The 16,270-nt window shown below is 37.3% G+C and overlaps 1 protein-coding gene across 33 annotated transcripts in view; it reads left to right on the forward strand.

Annotated features, from left to right (window-relative positions):
• LOC105475646 (histone deacetylase 9) overlaps nucleotides 1-16,270 on the forward strand; it is a 919,991-nt gene that overhangs the window by 700,713 nt on the left and 203,008 nt on the right. For all 33 annotated transcript variants that reach the window (XR_011621594.1, XM_071094019.1, XM_071094020.1 and 30 more), the window contains one exon: nucleotides 7,344-7,451. Coding sequence is in view for 32 of the 33 variants with exons in the window: in XM_071094019.1 (XP_070950120.1) it covers nucleotides 7,344-7,451 (108 nt within the window). In the remaining variant the exon portion in view is untranslated. The remainder of the gene's footprint in view (nucleotides 1-7,343; nucleotides 7,452-16,270) is intronic.

Raw genomic sequence — 16,270 nt, forward strand, 5'->3', positions numbered from 1 at the left:
CAGCATTATGTAGTAGCTAAGTTTTCATAAATAGATGTATAACTAGGGCTTTACCGGCCCAACTCTTTAACCTCTTGCAATTCCTCCATGCCTCCACAGAGAGCGCATCTTCCTAATTATTTTAGGAGCCTAGGTAATGCCTAATGTGAATAGTACCATGTGCTTCTGAATGCAAGATGTTTTTCCCATCGCCCCTTCCTTCCTTCCTTCCTTCCTTCCTTCCTTCCTTCCTTCCTTCCTTCCTTCCTTCCTTCCTTCCTTTCTCCCTCCCTCCCTCCCTCCCTCCCTCCCTCCCTCCCTCCCTCCCTTCCTTCCTTCCTTCCTTCCTTCCTTCCTTCCTTCCTTCCTTCCTTCCTTCCTTCCTTCCTTCCTCCCTCCCTCCCTCCCTTCCTCCCTTCCTTCCTTCCTTCCTCTCTCTCATGTACTTTTTGCTCACATACACTTTCTGTGTCCCCTGTTTCTGTCACCCCTCTTGGGTATGGTTTTCTTTCTTGGTTGCTTTCTTGCTTCCTTCCTTCCTTTTCTTCCTTCCCTCCTTCTTTCCTCCCTTCCTCCCTCCTTCGTTTTCTTTTTACTCACATATCACTTTCTGTGTCCTCTGTTTCTGTCGCACCTCTTGAGTCTGGCTTTCTTTCTTTCCTTCCTTTTTTTAATTTCTTACTTTTATTCCCTCCCTCCCTCCCTTCCTTCCTTCCCTCCCTCCTTCCTTCTCTTTTCTTTCTTTGTTACCAGTGAGTTCTGCTGGCCCCTGCTGATGCACATTACCGATATTCTGGGGTCTTCACATTGCCAAGTGCTCAGGATTCTCTGAGGTTTATAGAGAAACAGAAAATGTGCTTCCTTCCCTCTTTTAAGATCATAATCTTTAAAACTGATACAAAAATGTTCTACTTAATTCTCATATTTTTAGAGGGTTTAAAATGTTTTGCCTATTTTATTACTAACAATCTTCTGTGTCTCTCAACCCCTTTCTACCCTATTAAACATACAGGACTCTGGGAGTGTGGGTTGGGAGAGAATCTCAGTAACAGACTCTGTGCTACTTCAGATTGTGCCTCCTCCTCTGCTAACTAAATCTTTCTTACGGGCCAAGCTCCTGTGACTCTCACCCCAAAGCGGGATTCTGCCCTATCTCACCGAGTGTGTTTGTTTCTTCACACAGAAAGACATTTTGTGGAATAGCTTCACTTACACTTCTCAACCCCAGTTTTGGATGTATGTTAGGTCCAGACCCTCCTACATATTTATAAAGTGAGTCGAACTTTGGGACGCCTATTTCAAGACTGATAGATTTTAATTCTGGCAATAAAACAAGGCCTCTGTGGACCTATTTCTCAGCAGACTACTAAAGCTCCCTTCATGCTTTGCACATTAGTTACATCATTGAAACATTTGAAAGTTAAAAGCATACCGTTTTTTAGAATGGCACATAAAGCAAGGCTTCGTACAGATTCCAGAGGAATCTGAAGGTAGGAATCTTTAGGTATTGCTATACTGTAAAATACAATTTAAACCTCACTAGCCCATGTGTACAGCATATCCTTAGAGACTTCTGCCCAGAATCCTGGCTAGATTTTGCCCCCTGCCATGTGGCAAAATAAATTCCTGACCTTGGAAATAAATGGGACACAATATTTCCCATGCTCCCTCAATTGTGTGATAAATATGTTATTTTTTTCCCCAATTATAGTGATTCTCTCCACAATTGATAATATATCAGCCTCTTCCAGTTTGATAACTTCCTTTCAGTTTAGAAATACTGTCTGTTCAAGATCACCTTATTATTGGACTTAATATCTTTAGGTAATTGCGTGGCCTCTCAGATTCCTCTTTGAAGATGGTATTTGGGCACCTGAGGGAGGGACGGAGAGCTGAAGGGGTACCTGGATCCTCATGCTGTCCTCTGAACACTCAGGGTTCCATGGCAACCTCTCTGCACCGACTATTCCTGATCTCCCAGAATTTGAAGCTGAGGTCGGCAGCAGATTAACTCTGATTACTGATTTCTCTGCCAGCTGGAGCTTGGCAGGGCTCCCGGGCTCCAGTAGCCCCCTTTTGGCTCACATTGGTACTGGTGTTCCCCTGAACCCCTCTGTGGACTCCATTTGGCCCTACCCATAGTTAAACCATTTCACGGGCTGTCCCATGTCGTACCCCTTGGAGGATGGTGAGAACTTGAGGCTTCCAGCTGCACTACACAGGAAGCGAGAGCATCTCAGGAATGCTGTAGTCTAATATTCCGTTAGTTTTTCACACCACTCTGCAGACTTTATTGTATGGTGCCCACAGTTTAGTGTAGAAATAACTTCAAAAAGTCCCAAATATTGACTGAACATGGCGGTTCACACCTGTAATCCCAGCACTTTGGGAGGCTGAGGCGGACGGATCACCTGAGGTCAGGAGTTCAAGACTAGCCTGGCCAACATGGTGAAACCCCACATCTACTAAAAATACAAAAATTAGTTTGGTGTGGTGGCGGGTGCCTGAAATCCCGTCTACTTGGGAGGCTGAAGTGGAAGAATGGCTTGAACTCAGGAAGCAGAGGTTGCAGTGAGCCAAGATCGAGCTACTGCACTCCAGCCTGGATGACAGAGCGAGACTCTGTCTGGAAAAAAAAAAAAAAAAAAAAAAAAAAAAGACCCAAATATCAACCAAAGTGAAGGCTCACTGACTATTTTGTCGACTTACCTGAAACATTTTTCTCTCGTTTGCTCACATGTTGCTTTCTGTGTTCCTTGTTTCTGCCGCACCTCTTGAGTCCAGCTTTCTCCATTCTCTCAGGACCAGAAGAGGTGGATTTGGGATTTTCCTTCCACTCAATGCATTCTATATCTTCCCTAATCAACAAGCATGCCTGGTTGTCACAGGTAGAAGGGCTCTCTACTCGGAATCATTCAGAGAAGAAATAATCATATTCTTTTGATACTGTCACTAACACAGAACCATGATCCAAGACAGCCAGGTTCAGTTCTTGATGTGAAAAGGAATTTGGGAAAATATCATCCTTACCACAAAATCTGTATTTTTATGTATATTGAAGCAAAATTCTATTTTGATCATCATTTTCTTTACCTTTCTTCTATATCCATCGTAATCTCCCTTTCAGCTCATGTACTATTACTCCTTAATGCGTGCACACACACACACACACATGCACACACACACACAGAAAGTCTCTCTCTCTCTCTTTCTCCCTATCTCTCTCTCACTGGGAAAAAGTATAAGTTGTTGGAGAGACAAAGGGGAATTTATGTGCATGGAAAGAAAAATGGCAAAGCATATTTTTTCAGAATATAGTAGTTCTATTTTTTTTATTATAATTTAAGTTCTAGGGTACATGTGCACAACGTGCAAGTTTGTTACTTATGTATACATGTGCCATGTTGGTGTGCTGCACCCATTAACTCATCATTTACATTAGGTATATCTCCTAATGCTATCCCTCCCCCCTCCCTCCCCAAAATAGGACCCAGTGTGTGATGCTCCCCTTCCTGTGTCCAAGTGCCTTGCATGTCTTCTCAACTTTAGCAAGCCCTTAGTAGTGGGCCACTGTGCTCAGGGTGGCTCCCTGCTCCACTGTCATTCCTTTCTTTTCCAGCCTCATCTATTATGTCTTGCATTATTTTTCCATTTCCAGAGCCAACTCTATGCTACTGTCCTTCAACTTCCAAATGTGAGGGTACCTGTCATCTTATAGTTCCAAACCCTTCTGGTCTCTACTTTCATCATTATTGCATTGCCATTTCAGCCCCTTAATCCTGCATATCTGTATCCATTCCAAGCAAATCCTTCTTTCCCTTTTTTCTTCCCCCCCAGCTCCAAAATATCTTATTCTATGCCAGGAACCACTATCAGTCTATGAATTCAACTGTCTTCTCTTACCCAGAGTTTTTTCCTACTGTCAAGATGTTCTTCAGCAGTTAAAATCAGAGCTCTCTTAAGGAAGTGGCCCTCCTGATGCTATCACTAATATAGGGAAATTGGTTGGAGAGATTGCCAACCAATGAGAGGGATGTAGAGGGAGGAAAAATACTTTTTGCCATTGGGAATGTTGGAAAGTGGATATGGACGTTCTTCTAGTGACACAGATTATAGCAGAATTCGTAAGTTATGCATCCTGTTTTATCACTGAAGTTTTAATGAAACTGTAACATGGAAAATACTGTGGTTAGCTTTTGGCAGCTAATTTGGCCCTGAACCCCATTTGGAACATCATGCCTTAAGAAAGTATGCTTGTAATTTGACTTATGAACAAGCTTTTGTGATTTAATCTTACTATGAGCTGAAGAGTGTGCCCTCAACATTTATGTACTGAAGCTCAAATCACTAATCTAATTATATTTGACTAACTTTAGAAAGTAATTAAGATTAAATTGATTAAATCAGGTCATAAGGGTGGTGTGTGCTAATCCAATAGGATTGATATCCTTAAATGGAGGGAACTTTAGTACAAGGAAAGGCCATGTGAGGATGTAGCAGAAACGTGGCCATCTGCAAGCCAAGAGAGAGTCCTCACCAGTCACCAAATGGGTTGGCACCTTGATCTTGAACTTCAAAGCCTCCTGAATTGTGAGAAACAAAATTTCTTTTGTTTAAGCTACCCAGCCCATGGTATTTTGTTATGGCAGCCTGAACCGACAAAAACAAACCTGTTTGTAAATTCAGAATTAAGTACAATTACCCATTTATGAACATATTATAACCACAAAACTTGACCATTACCATTTAGTTATAAACTAAATGTAAGCAAAACATCAGTTGAAGTGGTATTGAGATAAATATTGTTTTTGTTTCAATATAAGTAAATTAATGGATGGTAAATCCCATAGATTCCTAAAGAGAGCTTCTTTAGGGATAAGCCTAAACATTGGTTATGAGTCAAAATATCCATCATCCACCTATGTGCTCAACATACTTTATGATCAGTAAACGTAGCTTTATTATAAAAGTAACCCCCGCCTGCAACTCACAGTAGGTACTCAACGAATGTTAACTGAATTAAAATGAAATGACCATTATTAGTAGAAGTTTGGACACCAAAATTAAAGTCACAAACATCTTAGGCAGATAGAAAGGTATGGACAGGCATATGGATATCAAAGGTATTTGTGGCTACCTAATGCCCTTTAGTATGGTCAAAGAGACAGTGCTCTCTGCTGCTGGAAGGTTTTTCTAATCAAGTTCAGTATTTATAATTTTTTGGAAGGAAATTTGCTACTGCTTTAAGAAATGAAGAAAGAAACAAAGCTTATGATGTACTCCAAAGTTGAGTAAAAAGGGGTTAGGAATTTTACATGGTTCTTGAGTCACTGAATAAGTCTTTTGGAATGTATTTATTTTATTTTTTTTGCTTGCTTCCCCAGTAATTTAAATTCTGATTAATGCAGGCTTTTCTTTGGTACTAGTAGTTCTGTAATGGCGGGAAAGCTGACTAAAACCTATATAATACATGGTAAATAATGATTTTTATTTTTCAATTTGTGCAGTCAAACAACTACTTATTTATATTGGTTCAGTAAAATAATAAAACTTTCAATTTAGAGGGCAAATGATTAGGTCTCAGTGTCCATTTGAATGATTCCTTCACTCTTTAGCTGATAGTGTAGACCATGATGGTATTGACTATGATAGGGGATGCTGCCTCCTAGAAAGCATGGGTTTCTTCAGGAGGGTGATGGAAAGGCATGTGCTGACAGGGTCAGAGTTCTGTGTGAGGGTCCTGTGGTCTTCAGAGTAGCCTCTCTAAGCCACAGTGTACCCATTCAGTCAACACGTAGGCCTCTACTATGTGCCAGGCTTTACGAAACAGGTATAACAGTAGCTGAAATGGTGGTAGCTAGCTTTTGCTTACCACTTACTCATTTAATCCTCACTACAATCATATGCAGATGGTACTTTAAAAAGTTGGTATTTTCACAGATAAAGGAACCAAGGCAAAGATCCATTAATTAATTAATTCCCCAACATCACTCAGGTTTTAATGATGAAGCCATGATTTTACCCCACCAGTTTGATTCCAGAAACTTCACTACTATACTGCTATTTATAGGATCTTAATTTTCTTTTTTATGTATGCACTTATTTACTGTTCTCATTTTTTTTTATGTATTCATTGTTCTTGATAGTATTTAAGTCTGTAAGAACCTCATGAGAAAAAGGCACGTGAAAATTCTTAGAAAACTGCTTAGTACACTGTGAATATGTGTTGTTATTATTTATCGTATTTGTTCCATGTGATTAGGCCTCTTGCATTTAATTCTCTATTATTAAAAAAAAAAGCTTTGTTTTATGCAGAATTTCTCCCCTTTGATCCATTTGGGAAGTCTTGCTATTTGCATCACAAACTTTGTATTCTATTTCCTGGTGTTTCAAGTAATTTATGGTCCTAAAATTAGAGACTTCTCCCATCAGATACTATTTTTTTTTATGTTATGAAGTATTTTATACATTAAAAAATATCACATATATGATCATTATAAACCACTATTGTTGTTCTTTTCATGTATACATTATTACCTGTTTTCATTGCATGCATGAAAAAGGGTAAACAGCATTTTATAAAGGGAAATCCAGAATATTGGTACATGCTTTGTTTTGATAATAATGTTCTCTAGTAGATAAGCAGCCATGTATTTTATTAGCCTATCCAATTTTAACAATACCAGTTTGAACTGAAACAAGCTGACGAATTGTACTGAAAGTTAGAAATCTTAAGCTTATACTTTGAACATCAAATTTTTCCTTGCAATTTTCTATTAATGTTTTAAGTGTGAGGACCACACACTCCTTCCATTTAGTTGGAGAACCTGACTTGTGGTTGCTACTTTCTACTCCCTGACTGCTGCTGCTACCTGCCTAATAATTGTCTTTGGCTCCCTGTAAACCTGCAGTCAGAAGGGCATTTGAATTTTCCCCCTCTAGCACTTGCAAATTCGATTTTTATGTATAACTAAGTGCTCTTCGTTTTTACTCTATCTACTGCTGGGGCCTGGTTTCTAGCAGGCCTGTAACTAAGCCAGATCCGGCCTATGTAATGCTGTTTGTAATGAGAAATCTAAACAGAGAATGGCAGTGAGGCATGGCAGGAATGTGTTTCCATTGGAGAAGTCAGTGTAGAGAAAAAGTATAAGCAAAGCCATGTCCAGAAGGCCTTTTCAGCTGGCCAAGACGGAAGACAAATGTTATTGTACATACGCTGTTACCCTGCCAGCCCTTCCTCACAGATTTGCTTTCTCTCTCTGTCCCTCTTCCCCCACGACCTCTTCCCCTCTTTCCCCCTTTCATCTCTTCCTTCTCTTTCGCTTTCTTCTTCTGTCTTCGGACTCTGCTGACTGTTTGCTCAGGTGGACAGTGACACCATTTGGAATGAGCTGCACTCGTCCGGTGCTGCACGCATGGCTGTTGGCTGTGTCATCGAGCTGGCTTCCAAAGTGGCCTCAGGAGAGCTGAAGGTGAGGTCTGGGTTGCATTAAGTGTGGGAAATCCAGAGGAGAAGCTGAAACAGAGATGTTGTTGTATGGGAATTGTGGGGAGTGTGGTGTGGTAATAAAAGGAAGGGCAGAAGGAAGAGGGCAGAGATGGCCAGCGAGGTGTGATAATAACTCGTCTGCAGGCAGGGAGTAGCTCATCCTGCTCACAGGGCCTCCTTCTTTCTGAGAACGCTGCAGTCAGGGCCCACCGGTGTGCATTTAAGAGCATAGAGATCATAAGTAAAGCTATGGTTCAGGTTAAAAATACCCTTCGTATATACATATCTGTCATGCCATCCTGGGATTCTCTTTTGAAGTGATTTAAAAAATATGATTACTGAGTAGTGTGTATAAGCTCAGAATACCACCCAGAGAGAGGGAGGCAGAGAAAGGTAAATACCAGACGGGAAGGATTGGGAGGAAGAAGGAAATTGTTGATTAGAAGGGTAATGATCCAGAGTGTGTTTTTCCATGAAAGAACTTAAAAAATGAGCTATGCTTTATTGTTCTTTTCTTTTTATGGTCTCTTCTTTTCTACATCATATGAAAAGAACAATGTCAAAACCCCAGCGTTTCCCAGTCTAAACAATTTATAAAAGCCAGAGACCTGACAGACGTTGACATTTTATTTGGTATTTTAACAGTACTATTTAAAGGTATGCCATGTGCGTCTTGAATACAGTTACCCCAATAAACTTTGTTGGTGCTAACATGGTCTTTTAATGCACTAGTTCACACACTTCATGACGCAATCTGGGTGGTGATTGATTCAGTATTTTTAGCAATTGTGGGGCTTAGGGAAATATATTACGACCAAAAACATATGCACTGTGAGTTTTGTAAATCCAAGATAAAATGTAATTAGGATTACTTTTCTTTATGTCTAATGAAGTTTTATTCAATTACATGGGACTCTTCTAGTTGCGATTAAAAATGTAGAGTAGGAATGTGCACTTCACAAGGTAGCGTTTGTCCAAGAAGTCTTTGCTCTAACTCTTTAAAGAGTCAGAGCCTTTGGAAATATAATTTTGATAGGGTGGGCTCTATTTAAAAAGTAGATGTGCCTGTATATATTTGACATAAGTAGTATCAGGACATTGCTCATCTCAGGGGATATATGGGGTCATTAATGTGGTGCTTACTCTTCAGTCTTTACCTTTGAAAATGAGCAAATAAAAAGAGGAAAGGAATCAGCCTGTGGAGAGGTTTTGGCTGTCTCCCAGTAGAACTAGAAGAAAAATTCTTCCTATCTGAGTGCTTGTGTTGTATTTGCACTACTGCAATAAATTGACACTTTAAAAGAAAATTTAGACATCTTATTTTAAAAAGAATCCAAATAACAGAAATCAGCCAGGCCACAATATTATAACTTTAAAGATTATGCTGGCACAGCTCTTTGATAACAAAGATAATTATGTTAGCATTCACAATTTCTAATTGTTTTAAGTTTGTGTAAGTTTAAGCAATAATTCAGAAACCTTCTCAAGTAGAATACCCGCATGTTTCAGTCATCAGAAGCATCATTATTAGCTTCACTGTGTGCAGAATGGCCAAATATATGCATGAAGATAGTTGAATAAAAACATTATTCCATGTTTAGAAGTTATCCATTTAAAATAGCCAGTTACAAACAATGTGTCAACAACACATAGTATGGGCATGCTGACCACCAGCTGTAGTAACATCAGGTGTTTATATTAAGAACAAGGATTTGTACAAATGTCTTCTCTTCCTCTGGTTAAGGAATCAACAAGCATGGTTTAAAAAGAAAAGAAAACAATTAAAAAAAAAAAAAAAAAAAGAGGAGCCAGCCTAAGAATCAAGAAATCTTAGTCCAGGTTCCGCCACTTAAATAGTGTGTCATTTGTGGCAAATCTGTAACTTTTCTGGGGCTCCATTTCTTGTTCTGCACAGTCATCTAGGTGGAATTGATAACACTGAAGGTCATCCATAGCACTGGCATTTTGAGCTATTTGCAAATGAAAAGTGGATATGAATCTCAATTATACATACTATGGCATCCCAAACAGTAGATATTCTGAAATTTCAATTTGCTTTGATGAACATTCCAGATTGTGCAGCTGGGTTAATTCTTTCTGATTGCCAAGTCCAAAGTAAAAGTCCAAGATAGGCGGAATCATAACAGAGGCACTGGTACTATGCTGACAGGTCAAGAGACTGAAGCCCTGGGTTGCTAATAATTCGGGTAGGCCTACAGAGATGCCATGGAGGAAAAGTAGAACTCACAAATGATTTGGAGCCATAGTAAAGAACATGTGTAACTGAGGTAGAGAGCCATGTTTATGGATCCCTATTCAACAACCACAAAAACTACCCAGTGCCTACTTGTCCCAGACCCCAATGTGATGGGGCTGATATACTTGCAGGCTAGGAGTATTATTACTCATGGTGTGTGGATTCAATTCATTCAGAACCTGGAAGAAAATAGGGACGCTTATTCAAGGACACTGGTAAGTAATAAGAAATGTGAAAAGAAAAGACTTGAGCATTTTGTTATTCATTTTTCTGCATCTACATTCACTTCTCACATATTTAATCCCATTCTCCCAGTAAATCAACATTTAATTAAATAACATTGGCATGTTACAATACCACATTGTATGAGATTGCACTATTTTTTCTTGAAAAGTAGAATAAAATTAAGAGCTTTATTTCAAATACGATGGGCCTGGATATAGTGTGGAAATGAGAGATGAGAGCTAGTTAGAGGAGGTCTCTGATTTCAAAGAAGATGAGGACCTAAAAGATAAGAAATGTGCACAAAAAAAGAAAATGCCTAAGAAAAAATTGTATGACTTGGAAATTTTGTTTGATGCTGAACTTGACCATGGCTAACCTCCAAACTTTTGATAGGTACTTTCCTTTCTTCCCCTGGGGGATATTGATGAGCTGAAGGAATTAGAAGAATGAACCAGGCACAGGGGGTGGGTTTCATGTTAATGCTTAAATAGAACATGGGCAGCAAACTGTATCAGCAAATTGGTATATTTTTTGGCACAGCATAGACATACTCAGTGGAGTTCCGTGAAAATCATGGGGACTTTCAGGCTTTCCAAGTTTTTAAACAATACATTTTTTTAAATACATAAGAAGGAATTCCTCAAATTTACAGATACTCAAATTGGCTATTTCTCAGATTCTATTACAAAGGAACAAAAATATTCTGAAATTGTTGTAATGTTTGGTATATTGGAAATCATAATTAGAAGAATAATTATCTCAAAATGGTTTTATTGTTTTACAGGACATTTTAGAAAGTATGTCAAAGACATAGAAATAACTCTAAAAGGTGAACATTTTTTAATCATAAATAGAAAAGGATTGATACTTACCAAAATTTAATATAAAGATTCACTTTGGTGTTCTTTTGACAATGCTACCATGTCTTCATAAAAATAGTCAAAATTGCTTTTAGCTTCTGGACATATTTATCAAAACAAACAAAAACAAAAATATCCTAAACACCTGATTATCTGAGTGATGCTGGAATTTGAGTGTATACTGTATGAATATGAGTTTGAGTGTATATTATGATGTCATGTTGCTAATAATAACTGCTACTCACTGAGTGCCTTCTATAGGCAGCCAGTTTACATGTAATTTACTATTATTCTCACAATGTACCCTTGAAGTAAGTATAGGATACTGGCTCAAAGACATTAAGTAACCTTTCAAGATCCTGTAGATAGATTAATAAATAATAAAATATGTAAATCTAATAATCCTCTCTTTTCTTTCAGCCACTGTATGAGGACATTCTTTTACAGACAGCACAAATACACATTTTAAAAAGGGGCTAAAGCTATTTTAAGAAGGCAACATTTTATCTTTTTTGTTATTATAAAACATTTGAGACATACAAAAAGACAAAAAGTTGCATTCTTACCTAACAAAACATTAGAATAAAATAAATACCCACGAACTCCTCATCTAATTTAAGAATTGAACTTTGTTCACAGTATTAAAATTCTCTCAGTGCTTATCTCATTCCTATATTTTAAAACCAGATAGTCATTAATCTATTATATTTTTTAAAATTATGGCCCAGCACAGTGGTTCATGCCTGTAATCCCAGCACTTTGGGAGGCCGAAGCAGGTAGATCACTTGAGGTCTGGAGTTCAAGAGCAGCCTGGCCAACATGGCAAAAACCCGTGCCCACTAAAAATACAAATATTTAGACAGGTGTGGTGGCAGGTGCCTGTAATCCCAGCTACGTGGGAGGCTGAGACGTGAGAATTGCTCGAATCCAGGAGGCAGAGGTTACAGTGAGCCGAGATTGCACCGCTGCACTCCAGCCTAGGCGACAGAGTAAGACCCTGTAAAAAAAAAAAAAAAAATTCCTTTTGTCTTGGTAATAGCTTTAAACATGTTTTTTACTTCATAAAAATGGAACCTTATTGAATATAATCTTCTTCAGCATGTTTCCCCAAAAAAGTATATTATGAGGATTTACCCATATGGAGATATATATATGATTAATTCATTTTCATTGCTATAAAATATTCCCTTTGCATCATAATTTATTTATTTATTCTTCTGCAGGACATTGTAGTTGTTCCCAGGTTTTTGCTCTTTTGAATAATGCTATATGAACACCCTTGAACATGGCTGCTCTTTCACTACAGTATTACAAAGAGTAAAACAGTCAGCTCCTAGGCTACTCTCGCAATAAATTTCAGTAGGTAATGCCAAGTGGAATTACAAAGTCATTTTACCACAATGACATCAGAAAAATGTCAGTCTAAGCGTTCAAAAATTCTTTTCTCCGTAAAACAAAGATAAAACAGGTAAAATGTGTCAGGATGAAATGTTTAGAAACTCTGAAAATTAACCAGTCTTCCAACAACTCAGGAAGCATGTTTAAAAAAAAAAAAAAAAAACCAGCCGAATCTTGGTGAGAACAGAGAGATTTGTGGTGTTTTAACTCATCATATTTCCATCTTCCCCTTTCTAGGTCCATGGTAGCCTTACCAAATAATAGCCTGCATTCTTAGCATAAACTAGTAACTTGGCAACCTCTGATGGGGAGATAGGGGAGTGGATAATGGAACTGGAGCTCCTTCAAAACCTCAATCCTAGAGAATTATTATTATTTAACCTGTCCAGTGCTTCCCTGCATAACTTACTTGCAAGGCTGTATTTGCCCTCATGAGGTTTTCATACAGTGTGAAAAGCCTTTTTCTTAGAAGTATTTGTTGTGAAAAATTAATGGTGATCACTTTATGGCTGCTTGAGGTGGTGGATAACAATGGGGCAAACAATAGATTAGCCAAAAGCATCAAAGAAAAAACTGAGAAATAAAATGTGCATAAGGACTATGAAAAGCCACATCAGATTCCTAAGAATCTAGAAAACCACATGTATGATAGGGCTATGTGCATACTCAGGTTTGCGTTCCGACTCAGGACAGACCTGAAAAGGCCCTAAGCTCTTATCTAAAGCTGACTTTGAGGCTCTGTTCAAACAAGAAGTGAAGGTCCAGGTAGAGTTGTCAGCTGCCTGGCTAAATATTTAAAATGTGTGCTAACACACACACACACACACATGCGCGCACACACACAGCCCCTTGGCAAAGGCTGGGGGACTACTGGTTTTAAGCATTAAAAAATATATATTTATCCAATCATTTACTGACCAGTAAGCTAACAATGCAAATAATTCAGTAGCATATAAAACATAGAACACGGATCTTACACAACTATTTCAGAAAATTCACTAAGAAAATGACAATAACAAAAAGGAACGAAAACAAATCCTGGAAAGAGGTGAGAATATGATTTCTAGTTTTGCCATACCGTTTTGTTTAAAATGTCCAGTTTTCCATAAAAATGTTTGAGACAAGCCAAGAAACAAGAAAGTATGCCCCAAGAAGAGGAAAAACAAATCAGTCAATAATAACTGTCCCTGAGTAAGGTCAGTTGTCAGACTTACTAGACCAAAACTTTAAGCTAGATATTTTTAATAATTTAAAGAAGTAAGTTAAACCATGTCTAAAGATTGTATGAGGATGTATGACTCTATAAACAGAATACTAATAAAGACACAGACATTGTTAAAATAAAAGAACCAAAGAAAATTCTGGATTTGAAAAATACAATAACTTAAATGAAAAATTTACTAGAGGGGCTTAGTAGATAGAAATGTGAGCAGGCCGATGAATATGTCAGCAAACCTGAAGATATCTAGTCTGAAGACTAGGAAGAAAAGAGAATGAAGAAAATGAACAGAGTTTCAAAGGCCTGTAGGACATGATCAAATGTACCAACATATGCATACAAGTTTCAGAGAAGAAAAGAGAAAGGGGAAGAAAGAATTTTTAAAGAAATTACAGCTGAAATTTTCCAAAATTCAATAAAAACATTAATCTACATATTCATGAAGCTCAGTGTGCTCCAACTAGGATAAACTCAGAGATCCATACCTAGACACACCATAATGAAACCATTGAAATCCAATGATGAATAGAAAATCTTCAAAACAGCAAAAGAGAAGCAACTTATCACCTCCAAAAATCCTCAATAAGATCAACAACTTATGTCTCATCATAAACCACGTAGGCCAGAAGGCAATGGGATGACATCATCAAAGTGCTGAAAGAAAAAGACTGTCAATCAAGTATTCTATGTCCAGCAAATCTGTCCTTCAAAAATTATGGTGAATTTAATACATTTCCAAACATGCAAAAACCAAGACAATTGATTACTGGCAAGCGTAGCAATGAATTCCAGAAAATTCATTTCCTTATAAGAAACGCCAAAAGGAGTCCCTAGGTTGAAATTAAAAGATATAAGACAGTAACTTGAATTCACATAAAGAGATAAAATACAACAGTGAAAGTAAGTACATAGGTAAATTCAAATCATGATATAAATGTGTTTTTTATTTGTAACTCCTCTGCTTTAAAAGGCAAACTCACAAGCCATACTTATTTATAAATCTGTATTAATATGCCCACAGAGTATAAAGATGTAATTTGTATGGCAATAACAGCACAAAGGAGGGCATTGGAAATGGAGCTATATAACAAAAATACAGAGTTTTTGGATACTTTTGAAATTAGAATGGCATCTAACCTAGCTTGTTGAAAGTTAAGGCGTTAATTGCAATCCACAGAGAAACTAGTTAAAAAGCCCTCAAAAATATATGAAAATAAATGACAAATAAATTTAAATAGTACACTATAGAATATCCAACTCTAAAGAAGACAGTGATAGATAAATAGAGGAACAAAAAAGACAACATATAGAGAACAAATACTGAAGTTATTGTATCAATTTCAACCCCCACCAGCAGCATATGAGTTTGAAACACTCAATTCTTGTCTATATTTGGCATTTTCAAATTTTTCAATGTTTTCCAATTTTCTGGGTGTAAAATGCAATTTATAAATGGTGTTCATTTGTATTTTCCAGGATGTTGATGAAATTTAGCATTCTTTTTCATTCAGGTGTCCTCTAATATAAAATGCATTTATATCATTGCCTAATTTTATATTGAATTGTTCATTTCTTAATTATTTTTTGAAATTTTAAAATATGTTCTGGATACTCTGTCATGTTTAGGTGTAGAAAATATTTTCTTTCAGGTTGTGGCTTATGTTTTCATTTTTTAAAATTATTTATTCCAAGAGAACAATTCCTTAATTTTCTTTCATGACTATTCTGTTTTGAGACTTCATGTCCACTTTCTAACCATGAAGTTAAAAAATATTCTCAAGTCTTCTTCTTTTCCAAGGTATAATTTTTACAATTAAGTCTTTGAATCATTACACTTTTATATATTCTATGAGGTATGGATACAAGTTATCTTCTGCATCCTGCACCTTTTTTATTCTTCTTAATATGGATAATCAATTTTCTCAGCACCATTTTATTAAAGCACCATCATTTGTCCACTGATCTGTAATGGTATGTTGTCACATACCCAGTGTCCCTATGAAGTTGGGCCTGTTTCTGCAATCTCTGTTTTACCTCATTAGTCCATTCATCTATCTCAGAATCAGTACCACATACTACTCATTACTTCAACTTTATAAGAGGTCTTGACTATCTGATAGGATAAATTTTTCCACTTTCTTATTCTTCCTCACTAGATCTTGACATTTTCTTTGTTCTTAAATGTATAGTTTAAACTTACCTTGTCATTTTGCATGAAACATTCCGTGACAGTTTTTTTGCATTGAGTCTACAGATGAGTTTGACGAGAATTAACATTTTTAGATGATTGAGTCTATTTGTTTCTGAGCATATGTTTACATTTATTTATACTTTCTTTGAAGTTTCTTAATCAAGTTTTATAATTTCTTCTTGGGCAAGGCATGGTGGTGTGTGCCTATAATCCCAGCACTTAAGGAGGCTGAAGTGGGTGGATTACTTGAGCTCAGGAGTTTGAGACCTGCCTGGGCAATATGGCAAAACGCTGTCTCTACAAAAGATACAAAAATTAGCCAGGTGGGGTGGCATGTACCTGTTGTCCCAGCTATTCAGGATGCTGAGATGGAAGGACTGCTTGAGCCCGGGAAGTCAAAGCTGCAGTGAGCCAAGATTGTGCCATCTCATTCCAGCCTGGAAGACACAGTGAGGCCTTGTTTCAAAATAATAATTATTATTATTATTTCTCCAAAAAGAAAAAATATATATATGTAGGTAATTCATGCTTTTGAAAAGAATTTTAGTGGCATCTTATTAGAATTACTTTCTCTGAACTGATGTACAAAGAGGCTGTTTATTTTTTGCTAAGTGTACATCAGTATTATTGCAAAACTAGTAGTAATTTATCT

The sequence above is a fragment of the Macaca nemestrina genome, chromosome 4 (assembly GCF_043159975.1).
Source record: "Macaca nemestrina isolate mMacNem1 chromosome 4, mMacNem.hap1, whole genome shotgun sequence".
NCBI lineage: Eukaryota > Metazoa > Chordata > Mammalia > Primates > Cercopithecidae > Macaca > Macaca nemestrina.